Source organism: Dermacentor variabilis, chromosome 8 (genome assembly GCF_050947875.1).
Source record: "Dermacentor variabilis isolate Ectoservices chromosome 8, ASM5094787v1, whole genome shotgun sequence".
Classification (NCBI taxonomy): domain Eukaryota; kingdom Metazoa; phylum Arthropoda; class Arachnida; order Ixodida; family Ixodidae; genus Dermacentor; species Dermacentor variabilis.
Window position 1 is genome coordinate 59,561,650 of NC_134575.1, and position 21,995 is coordinate 59,583,644.

A 21,995-nucleotide genomic window follows, 5' to 3' on the forward strand; every position below is an offset into this window, starting at 1 on the left:
CAACAAAAATGTGCAAACGCTAGTACACGAGTTCCCAAGTAAAATACTTTAAAAAGAAAGAATTATGGATATCTTAGGTCATAACACACAACTTCGACCTACTGTAGTCTTAACGTGGCAGATTACTCGCAACATTGCTATATAACGGTGATTTACTTATTTATTGATTTTTCGTGCTCTCTTTCTTGTTTCTTTTCACAGCTATAATTTCAAAAATTACTATGTCGAAACATTCATATACTGTACAAAATTGTGGATGTTCCTTTTTTGTGCGATTCTAATGTTACCTTAGAAGAAAGCTTGTTGTCGTCTTAAATGCCCTGTTTGTCACCGCCAGGAGGGTAGGCTTCGTCAGACATACACAGCCTTCAGACTCCCTCCTGGTGTGGCGATGTATGTTTGGATGCCGTATATAAAATTTACAAAGACAATAAACTTGAAGCTTAAAATATTTTAGGCCACGGGAACCGCCTTTCCTTGAAAACACATTGAAATGTATTCACATATTGCTACAGTGAACGCAAATGAATAACCGCTTGAGGCGGGCCCTTTTCGGTTTGCAATATTGCACTTTAACTAAATATCGTTAACCCTCTGAGATGGTTTGCCGCGTATATTACACGAAAGAAGATACGACTAGCTTAACGCGCTCGCTTTCTGCGATAACTATATAAGCCCGCTGCTTAAGAAGCCAACGCAAGCCTAATCCACATCGTTTTTCGCACTTCAATAATACTTACCCTATTCTCATGGGTGTTGTGTGTTCTTTCGATATCTATGAAGTGCTTGATTCAGATAAGTAATGGTCGGCTTCCATCGACAATGGTAAATTCAGGTAAGAGGAAGACTTACCTGATAAGCTCCAATATAGATACATGAAATGAAATAATCGCTTTTTTTTTCATCCCCTTCGCCAAATAAATTACTTTTGTTGCATTTAAAAATGACAGTTATGGCCCTCTGTAGGGAGTATGTTGTTGGCGTACGTCGTAATTATATATGCAAGATTTCTGGAAAATAACGAAATATAAGCGAAACTGAAGAATCAAGCTTACAACTGTGTATCTGTTCAATAAGGTCTATATTATACTTTCTTAAACTGCGTTTATCGAGGCATCTAAGGTGTGCGAAATCGTGCTCACAACCTCTCAAAAAAGTTCCACTAGCTTGGAAACAGCTTTTGAAACCCCTTGCAAATATTGCAAAAATTTCGCGTAAGTTGTAATACTTAAACACAATACGCGATTACGCAGCGCTGAGCTTTGCACTCGCAAAAAGAAAAATAACAAAGACCACAACAGGGGCGCGAACGGATGAAGCGAAATCGTGAACGTGCGACAACTCGCCCCTCTCGTTGCTTTGCTCATACGCGCATAATATTTGTCCGGTTGTGATGCTCTAAATCATTAGGTCCACAAAACTGTTATATCTGCTTTTCGTGCAGCTTTACGGATGTGTAAGTTACGCGCTTGAGATCTTAGTGCACCCCCATTTTGGGCAATTATTGTAAAAAGTTTGAAGTCCTAAATCAGTATTTGTCCTCCTACGGTGATTAGAATTTAGATTCCAGCTCTCTTCAATCCTACAAAATTTGCTAAAATGCGCTGAGCTATTATGTGAAAAAGGTATTTATATTCGTCTTACATGTATTTGAGAGAGTAACTCAGAGTTGGCCTTTAAGTAAAGGTTCCTCCTAAAGTTACCTGGCAGTTGGAGGCAAGCTTGCTTACCTTCCAGGGCTGGAAGGAAGGTAATCAGCGCTTTATGGTGTCTTCGTATTATTCTATTTTTTTTCTTACGCCGTCTAGAGAGATTGGCAACACTGAGTCAGCCACTCACGATGCCTTGAAGAGCAATACGAAGACTTAAACGGACACAGATGTTTTATTACCATGGTAAGAACAGATTGTCTTTAGTCACGACGATAAATTCATCAGCACTTGGCGAAGAAACACGGAAAAAGAGAAACAGCACAATGAAACCTTTTATCTCGAGCACGCTTTTTTTGTATCGACTAGTAGCTTAACGTCAAGGATCCCGGGATGGTGGAAAATTATACCGTCTTTCCGTATATGTCACTGTTACTGAACGGCCCGTTCAGTAATAGTGGCACTGAGAACTATCAATTGATAAAAAGCCTTGTCAGCAGAAAATACCCGACGCTGACCTGTTGAGAGCAGGGCATCACTGAAGATTCATGTAGCATCTAAAACGATCGAACGAGTGACCGCCGGCAGATAATATTGCCCACTTCAACACTCTGCTACTTCCCGCGATAATCTGCTCTTGTGACAGTGGAAATATGAAAAAAAAATGTTATTGTAAAATTTTGCCTACGCAAATCGTTATTCACAAATTAACAATATCTGACTGGAAATTGTAATCTCTGCTACATTCGTCGACTGTTCTGATTGCGTCGAATGGTACAGCTTTCTTTGTGCTTGTGTGTGTGTTCTTAATGCACCTGTCGAACTTGCAGTGCCATATATTCCGAGCCCAATTACAGTGTCAAATTGGTTGTTCTAATTTACCCTGAACTCCCACAGAATTTCTTCAAGACTAAAATTTTTGCTCAGAATTGTTTCCTTCGGGATGCCTCTTTCCAGCACGCCCACGCCAGGACCACTAAGACTGACGTAATAAAAGAGCCCTACGCATGATTAGTTGACCTACAAATAAAAAGAATGTCTGGCTTCGGTGGCAGCCTTTGTGTATAGTTGCCCTCAGCCAAATGGGACCAGGTATAGATTAAGCTTCATTTTACAAAACACGGTGGACTGACACTGAGCTCAGTTGCGTGCGAGCCGGCATAGGGTGATTGGTGTAACGTCCGGGGTCTGGGAAACGGTACTGCACTTCACGTGTACCTTGACTAGCCCGAACGGCTTGCCGACTGCATCTACGGAAAGACGCGGTCGGCTTCTTTAGGACGTTAAGCAGCCTGATGCTAATAGAAAGCTGTAGGAGCTTGCTTGATGTGTAAAAACGTGACCTTGTATGTACCAAAATGGTCAGTGAGGAGTATCGTATAACCCGCAGTGCAGCATGTAACGTCGCAGAGCAGATAAAAAGTGGCCCAATTAGCTTAACCGTATGAGCGACAAGGAAAGGTTAGCACTGCCAAGGGCACGGACCGAGAACGATCATGAAGTCTAATATTAGGAAACCAAGGATTATGAAAAGGTGTAAAGTTAGTTGACGTATGACACGGGCAATTTGAGGTCACTGAAAATACGCCTTCCACTTTCTGTACACTTAAAGGCCGACTGCAACGAAATATTGGGCCAAGTATAACACCTAAGAAACGATGGTGTAGATGTCGAACATGCATCAGTGCAAAATTTGACATTTCAAATACAAGTGCTGCGTCTCGAAAACGTCACAGTTTTATCCGTCTTCGATATCGTAACGTTAAAAAATGGATCCCAATCCATGCTGTGAAGGTGCTTGGTCAGTGAAGCTGTGGTATCACCTCATCCGATAGACAAAGGTGACGTTGCCTTGAACTGGGTCCGGCCGAGCCTGAGCACGACGCCGTTCTGCATATTGATGTTGCTATTCCCATCACCACTCATCGTGTTCACGCTGCTCTCCGGGAGTCCTAACGATGCGCGGCCTTTCCATAGCGCTGTCACAACACAAATAGAATCAGTTGATAGGCGGTTTCTTTTTTGTTCATATGAAAGCTTAGGGACGTCGCTCACTGCTTCGTATAATGCAGTTTCTGCTTTCCGACAACTGCAGCATGTGCAACCATATTCTTTAGCGGGAAAGACTTGCGGCGAACGGTATGCGTGAAGGCGAGCTTTCTGGCTAATTTTTTTTTCGTTCCTCCGCACTACCGGCGCCACCGCTGCCGAGGAGGCGCGGAGGCGCGCGCCATCTGGTCGTGCTGCAAGGAAGCCAACGAGGCAAACGGCGCGCGCCTTCAGCTGCGACTGGTTGAGTTTTTCGCTACGGAGACGAACCAATCCAGTGATCCTAGTCCCACACAGCTCAGTCGTAAAAACCGTCGCCACTCCCGTTCGCCAGAAGTGATGCACGACCTACAATGCGCGGCTTCTGGGCATGACGTCACAGATAAGGTGGCGCCCGCGGCGGCGCGCAGTTCTCCGAAAAAAAAGATCTCATAGGCGAGGTGCTGGGTCTTTTCATAGCGACAAAGATGAGGTGCATGCGTCAACGGTTTAGGTGCCGCTTAAACGCTGCTAACAATAAAACTATACTGTTATCAGTCCTGCGGCTTGGCCGAGATTGGTTCACTGGTGTACACTATTCATGTATAACAAATTTAGTCACAGTGAAATTTCGTCGAAGTTCGCCTTTCAGTACCCTGTGGGTAGCGAAGGCGTTGCTGATGGCAATGATATTTATAGTGACGCCACTGCTTGTGCTGCTCACGATAGAGTTGTCCTCCATCAACCAAGCTCATCTCATGCGAGAACCATTTCCAAATCTGATTACTCGATCTACTCCTGTACCACCGTCAGCTGTGTTTTTATCCGCTGGTACCCGCTCAATTATTATAATAAGCCACCGGCTATGTACAACTTATATAAGGTGCCTTCCTCCGAAAGCACGCACAAATACTGATGCTGATGTAACAACGAGATGATGACGACTGCACTAGTTCAGTTGTAGCAGGAGAGAGAGCGTGGGGCTGTTGAAAAAAAAAAACGAAAATTGTGTCACTGCAGCGGGGATATTGGGACATATCAGTTGGGCTATAGAAGGTCGGAGAAATCCAGGGAGTGTACTAGCTTCATCTAATTGCCGAGCTCTACGGGTTGAGGACCAGACTGAATGACCAACTACGTGTCTGCGCTTCTATCCTTGCAGAAGCGGAACAACGACTCCACGTTCTAAATTTCCCACCAATAAAGACAAACACCGTCTGGTTTGACTACTACTACTAATACACGTACTTGTCCTAACTACACAGTTTGAAACGACCACGTTGTGCCACCCGAAGTAACAGTGCGAAGATGTCAATATTGCTGTTAAGGATTTGGGACGAACATCGCCTTGAAGTGTGAATGACTACTGGCAAGGGCTGCAACTGTAGTTGGTGCTGAATTCGTACTCCATACAGTAACTGCTCCGCGTAATATATTGTACGGCCGACTGCTGTTGGGCTTGTCATTATTTGAAGTCACACTTGGGTCTCTATACTCTACAGTGGGAAATACTTGTCGCTTCAGCGCGAAATTCTGCCATGAAGTGAAATACTGGCCATTCAATTTATTCTGTCACCTTTATATGCATTCTTAGCTGCTCTTTAGAAAGCCAAAGCCAAAATTGTACGCGATTCTGAACTCGAAATGCTTCTCAGTGCGAGATTGGAGTTCTGAAAACATATCAGGCCGTCCTTGAGCGTTAGCTGGGCTCCGTGTCCCCAGGGGCTGTCTTTAAATGAACACACTGGGCCTACGTATTTCAGCTGTGCCGCATCAGCGGATTAGTGATACGTTGTACTGGCTTTTGTTTCTGCCTCAATTGCTCAGTAAAACCTAGCCCTTATCTGATGTTATACAAAAAAGTCATATCCTACGGCTTGATCACTGCACGTTGACGCAGAAAAGTACGATATGTTGGCAGGGTCGATGTGTCGTCTAAAGTTTCATAATGTTTGGTTATTTCTAAAGAGTGCATCGTTCCCACCCTCTAACACAGCATTATAATTTGTCAGCTGAGTTGTTGCACAGTACCATTGCTGTTGCTTTACGAGAGGCCGAAGACATCAAAACATAAAGGGCGATTGCGGTTCTTCGCAAATTAATTACATCACTTTGTGGGGGGACAGCGAGATCAGGAAGCGCCACTAAACGAAGCCAGTCCTATCTGGGTGTTCGTCGTAGCCGGCAGTCAGAAAGGCCAGTGCGCGCGGCCAGACGCTGAGAACTTCTCAATGTCCCCCCCCCCCCCTTTTTTTTCAAAACAAACGTCACCTAGTATTTTCAACGTTCACCTCGGGCGCTCCCACTCAAAGTCCCGTCCGACCAGTTTGTAGAACTTTCTGTTGTGCGGCTCAAAAAACTTCCGCAGCCTCCTGACGCTCTCTTCGCTTAGCCTGGGGTGCGTGCGCCCCTTGGTCTTGCCGAGACAATGAGGACTGCCGCTGCCTTCGCTCTTCTTCAAGCAGGGAAATCCCTTGGTTCTGTTGAAGTAGAAGTGGTCCTCGGACACCAGTCGCCGCAGGCCCAGGAAGTCCTGGACCATGGCCATCTCGCGGGCCGGGTTCCTGACGAGCTCCTCGCCGCTGACCACGTGGATCTGGGATTGCGGGAAGTGCCTGAGCCAATGGGTGAGGTGATTGGCGTAGAGGCCGATGCGTATGCCGGACCACGACTCGTCGACGTCGCTGCTTCCGTTCGAGCACGTACTGTTGACGCTGCAACTGACCTGACCGCAGACCCTGCCAGTGAACTTCTGGTCAGTGTCTTCTTTGTAGGCTCTCTTCTCGTCTTCACTTGCTGCGTCAGTCCATCGGCCTCTCGATGATGAAGATGCACCTTTCTTCTTTGTTTTGGTGTACGCAATGCCGTCAGGAATTTCATTCCCACTGCTACGACTGTTCTCCTGGTGGGAGTCAGAGGCAACGAGTCTCACCCGGTTGTAGTCTTTCGTCGTATTCAGACTTGCGTACTCACGTGTAGGCGTGCCGTTCGGTTTGTATGACACGTAGTTTTGCTCATCGTTGCGAGTAGCCTCGCTGCTCCTGATAGTGACTTCGCGATCTTCTGTGTTTTTCCCATGGTACGTGTCAGCGGTTACGTGCCCCCGCTGTGAACTGTCGCGGCCATTCAGCCTCCCAAGAAGTCTTTCTTTAACGCCTTCAGGCTTGTTATAGCGAGGAGCTGCTGGAAACACGATTTTGCTGGATCCAGGAGTCGTGGCGTTTCTTCCGCCACTGAAGGTGTCATTTCTAGACCGGGCTCGCCTTCTGCGAGGCGACTGGTGGCGAATGTTTGAACTGGTGTCACCGTCTCTTCTCCTTCGGCGCCTGCGGAACGCCAGGACTTCGAAGGGGAGCGTGGTGTCGGGGCGCTTAGAGGCAGTCTGCGCGTAGTCGGAGAGCGCCCGGGTGACCGGGTCCCTAACGACGACCAGGAGGCGAGCTTGCGGGAGCGTACTTCGAATGCGCGCCGGCACCTCCTCGGTGACGAAGTAGCTCGGCGTCTTCTCCATGGTGATCTGCTCCTGCAGGGTCAAGGGCATCTGGAGCCTGCGCATCGGAAAACGAAGGGCAAACGTTTTTCGCGGTCAACAATGCATCGGCTTGTATATTTCTACAGTCGCAAGCGGTATAAAGGTGAAAGCGTAAACCTCGGCCGTTCCAATGAATGTGCCGTTGGAACTCGTCTACGGCGCGGCTGAGACGAGGCTAGACTCGACTATGGGTTATTCCTTGTCACCGTTGCTGTTCTTTGCCGCGGTGACCACTCCCTCGGAGATTCGCTCGCAATATATGTATTCTCTATTTTTATTCATTCCTTGCACTTTTGTGGCGCGCACGTGCGTTTATTGTTATTATTGAGAACACACGCCTGGCGTTACATGACGGTACTGAAACGTAATACAGTGCTTGCATGCCAATAATGAGAGTATGGTAGAGTATGTTATTTCACCTAATTTTTCGTGAGAGCTGCCCGATGACTTGGGTACACCGTTACCATTCCGTGGGTGCTAGCGCATGCGTGAGTAAACGAGATGCAACCGCCTGCTCAGCGCTTCAATAAAAGACGTTATCTCCCTTCATGGCAACGATAAAGTAAACGTACTGCCTAAAAAGAAAAGAAAAAAAATGAAACAGAGAAAGGAAACGCGACCATCTGAATGGCAGTAATGACAGCTGCAAAGAAGAAGAAAAAGAGAAAATAAGTGTTAGTCCTGCGTAGTCTTGTCCCCCGCTGTGCCGACAGCGCCCTCCGGTGACATTTTTTTCGTCGACACCCGTGCTTTTACTTTTATGTCGCGTGTAACAGTACAAGAGTATGCCATCTACGTGATTGTCTTATGGACAGCAAATTAAAGATGCGGAATTGCTGTACTGCATACGACAACGTTTCAAGAAGTCTAACGCCTTACAAGAAATTGTGAGCATTGAGAGGCTCTGTGAAGCCGTTTCCGTGGGTTCGTAGTGAAAATGAGCAGCAGAGAACGAAGTCAGAAAGGCGGCGCACGACATGCCAAGAGGTATCGCCGACTTTCCAACTTTAGTTAACGAGCCTGCTCTCTGTTGTGCGGGTATCTTCCCACCACCGTGTAATGGATTCCAATAACGCCTGTATGCATTAAACTGTCAATCAACGCATGGCGCAATACCTCGTAATAATCTCCAGAAAACATGGTTTTAAGAAAGTAAACTTTAATGTATAATCGCCTGCATAAATGAATTCATTGCATTTCCACTTGTATCGCATAGATGGCCAGGCATGAAACGGCGCTTTCCAAGCAGTAGTATACAGTCAGGAAAAGGTACCACTCTAGACTTCAATAATTGAATGTTTCGAAGTGTTTTGCCTGAACTTTTATATTGTGGCATATTTACACATCATATGATGACGCCGAGCGATACCGCGTCTCCTCCACTGTCTCCCCGCTTCTCTGCTAGAAAAACCTATTTAAACAAAATCTGTTTTCTATCCTTCTCGCATATTCTGACGTGCCCTAACTTTTCCCTATACCACACCATATCACCTCCTGGTAAGACCGGAGTCCCTTGATAAAATCAGAGTGCTCTGGCAAAACCTAATTCGCAAGTGCCCAGCAGTGATACGCGAAACTGCCGGAGACGAAACCGAAGGCACCGTTGTTCCTCGCCGGAGAAACCTCAGAGTTCGGCCACTGCTGGGACTTTTTTCGCCGGGACGCGGGCGCATGCCGACTAAAAGCTGTGACGGACCGGGCTGGCGTGAGCCCGCCCTGTCAGAAAAGAGGCATCGATTCGTTTCTCAAACAACCATTCTTCTACCTTTTATCGGCAGCCGGATCGACCCGCGGAGTCGATCTCGCTCGGCCGTTATCGATTCTCCCGCATCGGAGATCAATGCGACACTTCTATGGACGCACGCCCACCAGCCACGCCAGCCGCACGCGTCCCACACGTACTAGTGTCAGCGACTAACAAGGCGGGATGGATATATGGGCGAGGCTCGAAGCAAGGAAGCTCCGAGACGAGAGAGAGAGAGAGAGAAAAAGAAAGGAAAAGCCAGGCCTTCCTGGCTTTTTAAGGCATCCAGTCGGGCTAAGAAGTTGACACCCTCTTGAGAACGCTTAGATGGAATAGCTGTGGCGTTGCGGATAAATAACAATAATAAAAAAAGAAACAGGAAAGTTAGACAGTTGGCTGAGAACATGGAGTGCTGTCAGGAGCATGGAAAGTTTTGAGAGTCGCGAAGAAGCAAGCCAGTGGTAGCAAACAAACACTTTGTGCATGCGAAAGATTGACGGTACTGCGAAGGCTGGAGAACAAACCTAGAGGAAGGGCGAATGAGGAACAAGAAGAAAGGGGAAAAAAGGGTAATACACAATGGAAGTGGGGTGTTTACGGAGAATGATATCCTGCCTTTAAGAACTTGTTTGTCTCCTTTGGTTTCGTTTTCGTTTTTTAACCGCAAGGCTGACATTTCGGGCTAAGGAGACGTTGGTTTTTTTGTTTATTTTGAGTAGATTGTCAGCGATCCTTACAGCTATCGATTAGAGTGAACCGGCCTGGAAAAACGCGTGAAGTGCCTGCTAGGAAAACGGCAACAATAAAGGTTACCGTTGCAATTGAATCGACGCCTATCTACGATATGGGAAACCTTTGTGTCTGCGGTGGCCGAGAACGAACTGTATATATAGAGTGCAACATACGTGGCGAACGGTAACATGGACTGTCGTGGGCAAGCCGGGTTAACCGGATTGATTGGGATAAAACGAAGTGCGAAGAGGCCTTGGAGCCGAAACAAATTGAGAGATACTTTGGCGCACCCTTTACCACCACAAAACTTAGACGCATTGCCATACCGTCTCAATGGCCTATAATTTCTTCTAAACGCAACACATAATGCTTTGTTCAGCTTCCAGTGACATTGTAAGCGTGTTTGAAACCGTCCTTGTTGGTTGGTTATGAGTCCTCTGCTCGAGAAGTGTTAAAAAAAGTGTTCAACCTCTTGGGTACGCACCAGGGAGGTTCGAAACCTGCTTCTCCTATGTTCCTCACGACCATGTTTGCAATGGTTTTTCACACCGTCATCACTTGAAAAGTGTGCTTACCACGTCATTGGTATCCCTAACCCAGTATTATACCACGTATAATACGAACTTGAATATAATGCGAGGGCCAATGTTTGAACTGTGAAAGAAGAGAAAGAAACGAAAATTACTCTCACACATCGTTCACTTCATTTGGTTTTTGTTAGTGTAAGACGAAAATCATTCATAACTCTGAGACGCTAGTTTGTTTTACAAGCAGGGACAGCAGTTCTTATATTGCGGGCTCTTATTTAGTTCGAGATTTATTCAGCTTAACCGGGGATCGGAGTGACGCCTGCTTCAACGCAATATTCGACGACGGCCATGGCGTACATAAAGGCAATGTCATGAAACCACCACAACGTGAATCTAATTTCATGAACTAATCTCCAGCTCTGGCCTTCAACTCTCGCGTAGAAGAGCAGGCTTAGTAAACCACAGTGAAGGCGATGAATTCTATGGCAGAACTATACTATCTGTCACTGCGGCAATACTAGTCGTTGTTCTTTCGATTCTAAAGAACTTGTAAACCAACGCTTCCAAGATACTCGCTTGTACCACGAACGGGTCTGTGATAGGCTTTCACTTTTAATTTTCCGCGCCGTCAACTTTACAAGACAAGAAAAGAAAAGAAAAGAAGAGAAAGGAAGACGTTCCTACCAAAATTGCTTCTGCGATATCTATATATAGCATCAACGAACGAGCCGTGGAACCAGAAACCATTTGCGACGATACCGACAAGCGGACCGACGACAACGGCGCAAAATAATTTCGTCCACGAACAACGGCTGAACAACGGCAAAGGCGCGTCTGTTTGTTTGAAGCATGAACTGCAGCTCTACAAACAAACAAACAGACAAACAAACAGACAGTCGAAAAACGCAACGCCGACGACGCTGAGACAGCACCGCTCAGATACGACTTGAAGAATTGTTTTCTGGGTCTCGGCACGGCTACGTTCGGGGGCGACCTCCGGTAAGCCGTATTATGACGCTCGGGCTAGAAGCTGCAAAAAATAGTAATAAAAAGAAAGAAAAAAGAAAGAATAAAAAAGAGAAAGGCAAGCGCACGCCGATTCACAAAAACACAAGCAAAAAAATGACGAAGCGTAATTTAAGAATAGAGTAACAAGCATCACAAGAGAACTCAATTGCCAGCTTGCCATTTTTGTACGTTGCGTCCCGTTTTTCTACGATACGTATCTTCTTTCAGCTTTTTCTGCGACATTCTTTCGTTATGCAACGGCGATGATATGTGACGTCATTGTCGAAAGCGCCGTGTTTCTGCCCTAGCCCCTCCTAACCTCTTCTCCCGGCTTTATTTTTTTTCCTCTTCTCCCCGCTCCTCCCGCCTCCGTTCCCGAAACAAGGAAACAGCTTTATTAGAAAACGTGACTCTGCATTGATTGCAGCACACAGGCCACCTCCCCTGTTTCTTTGCTTCGTGTTTTTGCTTGAACCCGTGTTTCGTGTCCGTGGCGTGCCTGAAAATGCCTTTCCTTTACGCCCCCGTACACTTCCTGCCCTCACCCCTTCCCTAAATCCCTCCTTCATTCCCTTCATCCCTCCAGGCGTGCCACGTTTCGTGTTGCAGACGCGTTTGTGAATCCATCGCTTTGTGCTTTAGTTTTTCTTCCAACGCGGGAGAAAAGGATGAAGACGGAAGGGGAGGGTTCGCTGCAGTAGCTGCCTGTAGTAAAAAATACTGATAATAAAAGGCAGAAAAAAAAAACAAGGACTGGGCCCCGACCATGAAGACGCGAAATGCTTCGCACACGACGCTTGGGGGCAATGATTTATCCCCTTTTGTTTCTTTTCAGCCACAGCCGGCTTGCCGTTACTTTATTAGTGTTATAAATATTGTTTTTATTTCTTTGCTTTGTTACTTTCGACCGGTTTCCTCTTCTCGACCGGTTTTCGTCTGCTCGCTTTGTTTCGTCTGCTGCCCATGTTCTTGCTTGTAATTTTTTTTCCGGCGATGTTTCCGCCTCCACTGCTTGCGGCAATGTAACGTCGTTTGCTTGCTTCCTACTTTTCTTTTACCCGCGATGCTTCCTGTCTTTGCAGCTTCTTTTCCTTTTCGTTCTGCCCATTTTCGGCGTTACCTACGATAGGGGTTTCCCTACTAGTTTGATATTGTCGTCTGTAGTGTATTCTTTTCTTTTCCTTGTCGCGTAACGTCTTTCTCAAAGCCCGTTTATTGTAGATTTTCTCTTTTCAACGCAACCACGCGGAACAACCGCGCCCTCTGGCAAGAAATGGTGGGTGGGGGGGGGGGAAGAATTTCCCGAATGGCTCTTCTATTGCCTGTTATTTATTGCGTCACGGAATAAAGAATGAGCGAAGGAACGGCGGGCAAAACAGGTTAGAAGTCCGCCCTCATATACATTATTCACTGACTCCTACTAAACGTCCTGGCATTGTTAGCGCACGCCCCTCCTATTATTAAAGCCCACTCAATCCGAAGTGTATGTTATTCGTGGCTGACGCGTTTATTTGTTCTTCGTTCTGTCACTAATATTAGTTTCATCGGTACTATTTTTGTAACACCGGCACGCTGTAACAGGGCGCCCTTCTTCCCACTGGCGTGCATCTGTCTTAGCTTTGCATATGCGTTATTGCGTTAGTGTGCGGCACTCCAACATCAGGACATCTCTGTTTAAGGACCGAAACTCTATCTATCTCGCTGTCTAATTTTCAGCCGCTAGAGCTGAGGGACCACAAGCGCGTTTATCTACAGCTCGTGCCCGCACCTCGACCGCTGTTGTCTCGTGATGCACTCATTGTTGAAAGAACTGTACGTACCTGTCCTTTCTTTAAATCAAAAGTATTTTTTGTCGTATTAGGAACGGTGATTTCTGGACAAACTTATACACCCAAGGCCCTGCCTCGATGTAATATTTCCCTCCCGCATCGGCTACAGAAAGCATTGGCCTTAAGAGCGCCACTCTCCCATACGTAGCGCGGGCATACTGTCAAAGGAGGAAGGCCTCTGCATAGGTAGTTTCTGCGTACAAAGCTAGATCCTCCTGGATGAGCAGCAGAAACAAAAACAACAAGATAGTAAATGAGAGGTAAGTGCTGGTGGAGCTCAACAGTGCATCACTGTGAATCCAACGAGGGTTTATGGACTCTATTGGTAGCCAACAGAAATCGTAAAAAAAAAAATGTTTTTCACGTGGCAGACCCCTCAATAAGACAAATAAACGGTTTCTGGAAGTTAAAAGGGGCTAGGTTCAAGCCAGAGCCCCTCTACAAATGTGTGTGGTTCATTGAGAGACTCGGCAACTCAAATCCAGTTTCTACGACACTATAGCTAAGGACATGATCCGGTGGGGCGCATGATTTTCATGCTCCATATCTCATCGTGCCAACGGCAAATTAGCTTGCGCTTATGGAAAGCAGCAGTCGGCACAGCGACAAAAGAGAAAGCCTTGACGCATAAGGGGATATATTGAAGTGAAATACCATATAATTATTTGCCAGTCAGACATTTTGGCAAAGCGGACCGACATCTCTGCAGCAATTTATCTATGCCAAACATTGTAGTATTCTTAACGTTGCCAACTCTCAAACGAATAAAAATCGACCGTAACCCAACCGCCAATAAAAATCCTGTAAGGTGCTGCGATGCGTCGTTACTACAGGCAAACAAAGTCGAATCGAGTACGCTATGCAATCTGAGTTCAGCAAGTTCGATGAATAAGTGCTTTAAAAGAAACATTCAAGAATTGAAAAGGCGTACGGCGTGATATCTTGTCCTCATTGCTCCGTATTCACTATTTCCCGTCAACTATACCGGCAACAGCTTAAGGTTAACAAACGTGCGCGGAACAATGTCAAAAAAAGAAAAAGAAACTGCCATTTATTGGCCAAGGGAAAACAATTTCACATAATTCCTTTCCCATCGGTGGCCCACAGGCCTTCCAAGTTCTCCCGAAGCACAAATAAAGGAATAAAAGGGGGGACAGTAATCTTTGAACGCTTCATCACACACTGGAGCATTGCGCTTCTCGTAAATGGCTCGGCTAAATGACTGCCTGTAGGGGCTGAAAAAAGAGAAGCAAATAGAGGAGACGGCGCAGGTCAATGAAAGTACAAAACAAAAAATAAAGAGAAAAAAGAAGAAAAAAATACCCCTAACAATATCACCACAAGGAGTACAATAGAAAGAAACGGGGTGGCGGCGGTGGCGAATGTCATCCAGCCAGACATGCTGGCTGACTTCCCGTTCCGCTTACGACCTGTCGTGCTCTCCCCTCTAATGCGTGTCATTTACTGTTTATTAATCGCCTCCCAAGCTGACGGTCGCCGCACGCAACGCACCTTTTGATTACCGCCCCTTCCCCTCTTCCACCCCCCTCCCCTCGCCCCCCTCCCCTCACCTCCGCCTCCTTGGCTGTTCCTTAACACGGGTAGACATTGCGACATGGTAGAGTGCCGCGTCGCCGAGTATTTGATTCCCCGTGTTTGTTCCCCTGCACCCCCCCCCCCCGCCTCCCTGCTACTTAATCAGGGCCCGCACTGCCTTAAGAAGCCCGATTTCGCGCGCTCTAGGTTCGCTTCGTGCTTCTACGCGTTCTGTCACTGCCCTCTCGGCATTCTCAGACGCCGTGATTTCTTTTTCATCGCCCGAGTCGCGTGTGGTAACACGAAGGCAGAAGCGAGGTTTCACGCCATGGAGCTTGTCTCTAACGTCAGTTTCAAAGCATTTTCTTGTTAGGCGACTAAATGGTAATGGGGTCAAGCCGTTAGCTCTCTCTCTCTTGCCTCAATTGTGAGGTTTTGTTACTGTTGCATCTCAGGAAAAAAAACATCTTTCAGTTGCTTCCTGTTTCGCCGGCGCCAGAATTCCCGACGTTGGTAAAGCAAAGCTGGAAGGTTTGCTCTTAAAAGAAGTTGGTCAATAAGTTCTCATTATATGAACTTTTGATTTGATGTTTAACGAAGTCAGAGCTGATGCCATGTCATTATGGTTAACCGATCACTTTCTTAATCGTATTGCGTAAGATAAACTTATTGAGCTGCATACCGCGAACATTCGAAGAGAGCCTCCAAGTCTTAGTGATGAAATATGTTGTTGCCAATGGTAGCTTATTGTTACGGAACAAACGAAGTTGTAGGGAAGCCTAAAATGTGTCAGAAAACAAGCACGCCTGTCGCAGAATACTTTCAAGTTAATTCCTTGCTTTTTATTTAATTTAATGCCTCTATTTTTTAAAAGCAGGTTCTTTAGGTAGAAATCTATCGCCAATTACATTGTTGTGAAGTGTCTTTCATTTAGCTCGCCTACTAGACAAGGTAAAACAAAAATTGTCGTCACTTATGTAATCCAGCTAAAATTCATTAGGAATGCTGCTATTTAGCTTTGCTTTAGCGGCTGTACCTTTGTTATTTATCGCTCACGTGCTTTTACTATGCTCAATATCTTGAGCACTAGGTTCGGCTGCTAACTATATCACTTCCTGCAAATGCACGTACTTGAATAAAAAAAAAATTAGAAAAGCTCTAACAAATCTAAGACATGAAAACATTGAGCACCGTTGGCATTTCTCACACGCAAGTATCGATAACGTCAGACAGAGAAATTTGAGGACAAGGCCAACAAATATTCAAGATGATTGCTGTACGCCTAGTCGAAACGTCTTACATCTTCACTTTTCACACAATTTCTTTTGCAACAAAAACTAGTGACACCAGCGCATTTAAAGCACTCCTGTGTTTTAGGTCTTCGAAGACTCCATGTTTAGTTTACATAATTACTACCACATGTGGCATTATAGCCTTTTGTTTGTGAATCTTTAGCAGCCTACATCAGCGGTTACGCTCGATTCGTACTCAGCTCGATGTTATCGCTTTGCTCATCCTTAGTTCAAGGTCTTCATTCACTTGGGCGTAACTATTATCAATATATCACCCTGTACCTGCTCATTAAGTTTTTCGAGCATTATCAGTCCTGAATATAATTATTTGCGCTTTCATCGAAAACAGGCGTAGTCGTTTTACCAACGCACATGCAACGCAAACATGCCGCATCGCAGTTGCCTGTAAAGCGTGCTTTGCCTGTAAGGTAGTTAAGTAGTGCAAAAAAGCCATTTAGGTGCGGGCTTTTATTGAAGCACAGTCTCTCCGCGCTTGCTTAAATCATCAAATTGATGTGGTGAGCGCCAGTCTAAAGACGCCATGAAAAAATGACTGATACCGGGCAGAAAGAACACATCGTACCAGGGGATAGTCAGCGTTCTTCAACAGCAGATCATCCGTTAGCCTTCTAAGATCCTACACTACTAGGATCTGTTTGACGCTTCAGAATTTCTCTTCAACTTAAGCTCGAACAGCGTCATTTAGAGCCTACTGGTTATAGAAACATTAGTACCGAGGGCCATTAAGATATGACCTCATCATGACGTCCATGCTTTTGAACATGACACGCTGGTACCCAGAATCTTAGCGAATAAGTATGCAGTTGCATATCTTCGAGCACATGATTCTAGAATACTCCTAATGGCTAACATTTCTTTAATTAACCCCCCGTGGACATCATGCAATGGCACAGCTCTTTCTGAATACTAGCTCTAGTATTACCAGCCCCTGTAAAGAAGGGGCTGGTCACGGACGTGATAAGCGTGCTTCGGTAGGTGTAATTTGTATGAGATTTCAATAAGTGTTGTATTGACGTTGTTCACGGAACGCTGCAAAGCCTACACCAAAATCAGCGGACGCAAGGCTTATGAACTCAATTTCCGAGCTTGTTGAATGTCGTCATACGTGGTGTCACGCTTGAACGACTTTTAGAAGTGTCCCTCCGAAAGAGCATGAGGTGATACAAAATTATGCTGGATCTTGTTCCACGTCAGCATGTAAGATGTCAGGGTGAATTAGGACATGTAGCCGCAGTACATGTTTCCGAATGCAACGACTGCATCTGAAGCATGATTCTCCACTAATGGCAATGGGAAATTGTGAACAGGCTACTTAGACTTCACGCCGAATGTTTTCCCGCCAATAATTCCTCGCAGCTTACGTCATTCTTTCCGAATGTAGTCCCTTAATGCACCTTAGAGGTAAAGTAACGATCCGTGAGAGAATGCAGGTATACGTGGTTTACACCTCTGCGATTGGTTATCCATGTGGTTACTCCAGATGAATGCCACAGATGAATACCATATAAGTGACGCCTGTTATTAGCACCAGCGTTCAGTTTTGCGACGTTCTCACGATTTTTGTCTTAATGTAGACATTAATTTGATATGGCAACTGGCTGCCCTAATATTTAATAAAATGACATAAGAAAAATTCTGGAGAACATCTTTCAGTCTGAGACGGCATATTTTCGGTTTACGAGGCACTGTAGGCTTCAGTAGCACTGGCTCAAATTATTCCGAATCCACGGCGAACAAGAAGTTATACAGCAGTGTTATAATGCTTGAACTAACTTCCACAGGCACATGCCGAGCTCATATTGAACTACACTGACTCTCCAGCGACGCGCACAAGGAATACCAAAGCATGTGCTCACCTGTACCACTCTATGCCTTTGTTGTAGTGACGATCAAAGAAGTGGGTTTCCGGACCCGTAGCTCTGACGTCGGGGTGAAGCCTCAGGAACTCCAACAGCGCTCGCGTGCCGGCTTTTTTCACGCCGATAATGAGCGCGCTGGGTAGCCGTTTCTCCAATTTCTCAAAGTCACTGCTTCGGTCCTCTTGTCTGTTTATTTTCTCGCCATTCTGACGGTGACCATCAGGATCTTCGGCCGCCGTTTCGTAGCTCGACGCCGCGACGTCAGTGCCGTCGACATCGTCTGCTCTGTCGTTCATCGTCGTCTGCTTTCGTATCATCGCTAGTGAAGAAGCTGCACCAGTTCCGAGAGCGAGCACTAGACAGCAGCAGAGCAGACGACACCACTGTCCGCCACATACCCGTGTCACCGGCATCTCAGTTTCAGTAACGAAAGTTTTCTCCAAATGAAATTTAATCACGTTGTCATTTCCATCCGTGCAGAAGAGGCTTCAGAGGTTTGCGTTGTTCTTTCGGGTCCCAGGATTGTCATGATTTTTGGTCACTAGTAACGCTGGACGCTGCGAGGCACTGCTTCCGTGTCGTCAAACTCCCTCGCCTCGATAGGCCCGACCGCAACCGCATCAACTCTATGTTCACGTTTCTAGCCTCGTTCGAGACGAGCGCTTGATAATCCTGCGTTTTCTGACGCTCTTCACCGACGAGTACATTTTCTCAGCCTTATCTTTTTTTCCCTACGCCGTACGCGTAACAGCGCGTTTTACACAGCGCATCACCGCCTCAGAAGGAGCGTCCAAGACCATCCTCTGCGCAGGCTGGCGCGACGACTGGCACAGATGCTGCCCTCGGAGCGAAACTCGGCGGAGCTCCCGATCCCGCCGTTTAGCGTCGTCTGCTATTCACCTTTTTTACTCCTCCCATCCCTCTATCGGGAGAGGAGGGAGCCAGCCAGTGCGACTGCAGCGCCATTTCCGCTCCTGCCGTTCATTGCAGGGAGCGGCACGCCCGTCTGCCGTAGCAGTCAATGCATTGGCCAGTCGTCCGTTGGCGCCGCACCATGCAGTCCTTATGTTGCAGCGGAGATCTCCCAGAAAAAAAATGCACCTTTCGCCTAAGGTGCTGCAGATTCTGGAAGCTACTAGTTATTCATTGTTGCGCTCAGTATAATTAACACGGCTGGGCGAGCTTTGTCACAGTTATCTATAAGACAGAGATTCCAAAATGATCTAAAAGCGAGTCTCAGTGCGAAAAATGATATTTAATTTAAATGTTTTGGCCGTACTGGTGAAATTTGGGGTTTCTTTTATATCCTTCTCACCTAGCCGCGGGCCGCCAGTTTACGTCATTGAAGTTGCCTATGTCTTGCTTTCTCGCTTAAGATTCGTCACTGTACTTCAATGATTACGCCACCCTGTTTGCTGCACGTAAGGTCGCCAGTGCAATTTCTTACCGCTAGAGTCGCACTCGAATGGTGGTCGATTTGAAGTAAGCCCGTGCACTTCAACGCACGTTAAAGAACCCTAAGAAGTTCAAAACTGTTCTGTAATACCTCTATAGTTCACTGTAACCCTCATGGAATTATATATTAAGCTTATTAATACGTATTTCGGCTGATTTGTTTCATGCAGTAAATGTAGCATTCTTACGCACATCATTCTATTGTTTTGTTGTTGGGGGGCTTTAATTACCAAAGTGTTCAAGGGACCCATTAATCAGATGTCTCAATACGCTGAACTGGTCACATATGCATCGAATCTGATTTTGTAAGAGTAAAATGGATTGTCAAACGCATGACGACAACGTGAAAAAAATTGTCGCACAAGGTTTTGTCTCCTTAACATTTCGCAGACGTCTCTTGATAATCTCACTTCCGATTTTTTTCTTTTAGATGAACGTTTCCATTTTACTGCCGTCCATTTCCTGCAGTGATAAAAAACATTCGACAAATATTTGTAAACACTTCACGATGATGCTATGATTGAGAAATAAGTCTTGAATCTGGCCCTTTTACTTGCTATCTCCGATGTCACTTTACACAGCGGAGAACACATCCTCGCCATCTTCCCAGACGCGTCAGGTCTGCTGTTCTTTGTCATTAATCAACCTGACTTCTAAGCCTGATCGCCTGAAGGCTCAATATTTCGCCTTGCGTATTCTTGCAAACTTCAAGTTTCCTTTTTAGCAAACTTTTGTAAACTAGAGCTCATAGAATACAAAATAAAAGATAACAGAAACGAGGCATGGTACCAGACGACACGTAATGTCGCATGCGCGGTCGTTCTACAAAGTCGTCTGCTAAACACAGCAAAAAAAAAAAACTCTAGCGAGATCCCTGCAGCCAGCGCAAGTCGTCTGCTTCAGTACCGTCATTAGTCTACGTCATTTCCCTTTACGCATACATTCATCCATTGTTTGCACTGCTTCTGCCTTCCTCGCCGTCCCATCACGAGGGAACGGGAAACTTTTTGTATTTTCCTTTTTTTTGATACCAAGCGCAATCTGGGTGTGCACTTGCCGAGTGCGCTGAGAGGACGCCACGATGGGTTCCGATACGGAGGGGCGTTTCCGGAACGCATTGGCCATTGTTGGCACGTTTCCCCTAATCTCCGCGGATTAAGCCTGCAGGCGGAAGGATAGGATCTCCTCGGGCAGCCATTTGCATGGATTAGCCATTGACCCTGACTCATCGTGGCTTTTTCGCTTTGCAAAGCGCGCCGGGCTGTTCCCTTGCTATGCCGAGCCACATCCGATGCAATCTGCGCGTGCTACCACCGCGTTTCATTTTTTCCTTCTTAGCTTCTGTTGCCTTTAGAAAACTGCACGCTGGAGCCAACAGGCAGAGATTCCCGCTCTTGATTTTGAATCGGTGACAATACTTCAGGCAGTCCCATCATTGTCATTTTAAATGCCTTTCGCTATGGTAATTCGGTGCGTGTATGTTTTTTGTTATTTTGTCTATCTCGGCTTGGAAATGTATCATTTCAAGGAGCGAGAAGTAGTAGCAACCAAATGGGAAAGAAAGGACGCCTTGCAGGAGAAGGGTGATCCTCAAACGATAGGCGAATTTCCGGTTTGGGATCCTTTAAAAAGGGGGCACCGGCTTCGTAGGGCGGGGACTCATGAATGCAAATGTTGATACGCATTTTGACCGCAGGCTTACTTAAGTAAGCCCAACCTTTATGCGACGCTTCTGCTGGCGCTGTTGCCACAATGTAATTCACACCGCTGCCTCTTCGTGATTTATTGCTTTCGGTGTGGGCGCAGTGAATATAGTTTGAGAGGAAGATAGCGTCTGGCCGATCCCCATTGCTCAGATTTGTGCGTGTGTTGATGTATGTCTTTGTGAAGCACAAATCGATGAGACGCCTCATCTTTTTCTTCTTTTTCTCTCTTTGGGAACCTGCCGAAAAATATAATACATGGAAATTCCCAACACACCTCAAATTGTGAGGCACACATAAAATGTCTGTAGCCAGTATTGTTATATGTGCAAACAGGGAGCCAAATTCTGAAAGACCTTCGTTCATAAGAGCTGTTTATTAAAGCCGCTTTCACCAGTGCGTAGTGTGTTCACTGTCACTATTAGCTGGCATCTGTTGTTACGAAGTTATCTAGAGAAAAAAACTTATTTTATTTTTTACTTATACATACCCTAATTTCTCTACGTATATAGTTCCGGCAATCGACCGTTGTTCCGGCGATTATCTAGCTACCACACAGATACCTATTATGGGTAGCCGTCACACCAGCTGATACTCTAAGGTAACATTGCTAAGTAATAAAGCTTTTGGGAAGCAGGGCCTGGCGGAAGAAGTCGCAGAGGGTTCCGATCGGAAGCGCTGTTGCTATTGGCGGGGGGTCATCGGTAATAATATGCTCAAAATCATGCTTGACTAGCAACTGGTCGTGCCAATATGTACAACCCAACAACTTTTTTAAATGTGAATCTGCCTTTATTGAGCCTGTTTCGCTGAAATGATGGCGCTAGAACTGTAGGTAAGAGTAACGTACGGGGGGTTTGTGTTCACGTAAGTTCTGCGGAGCATGTACACTGAACATTTTTGGTTTTGATTAGGAAACAGAATTTTTCTGCCCGGGTGCTAAGAAAAACGAAGTAATTCTGGCTTTGCGAGGAAAAAATTCGTCATCACGAAAACAATGCGCAAGTGACAGGTCAGTCACAAACGCCTTCGGGAATTTTGCTGGAGCCAGATTTTGGTGAACTTCCAAAGAAAAGG

The 21,995-nt window shown here is 46.0% G+C and overlaps 1 protein-coding gene across 1 annotated transcript; it reads right to left on the reverse strand.

The window, feature by feature from the left end:
• Positions 1 to 4,709: 4,709 nt before the first annotated feature.
• On the reverse strand, positions 4,710 to 18,551 carry LOC142590239 (uncharacterized). Its single transcript, XM_075702166.1, has 2 exons — positions 17,758 to 18,551; positions 4,710 to 7,225 (listed from the first exon to the last, which is right to left on the reverse strand). The coding sequence occupies exons 1-2, from the start codon at positions 18,171 to 18,173 to the stop codon at positions 5,965 to 5,967; spliced, it is 1,677 nt and encodes a 558-aa protein (XP_075558281.1). The 5' UTR covers positions 18,174 to 18,551; the 3' UTR covers positions 4,710 to 5,964.
• Between the last annotated feature and the right edge of the window lie 3,444 nt (positions 18,552 to 21,995).

Coding starts and splice junctions, on each gene's coding strand:
- LOC142590239 (XM_075702166.1), bottom strand. CDS start 18,173: ATGCCGGTGACACGGGTATGTGGCGGACAGTGGTGTCGTCTGCTCTGC. Junction 7,226..17,757: donor AAAGGCATAGAGTGGTACAG/GTGAGCACATGC, acceptor TCCGATGCGCAG/GCTCCAGATGCCCTTGACCC.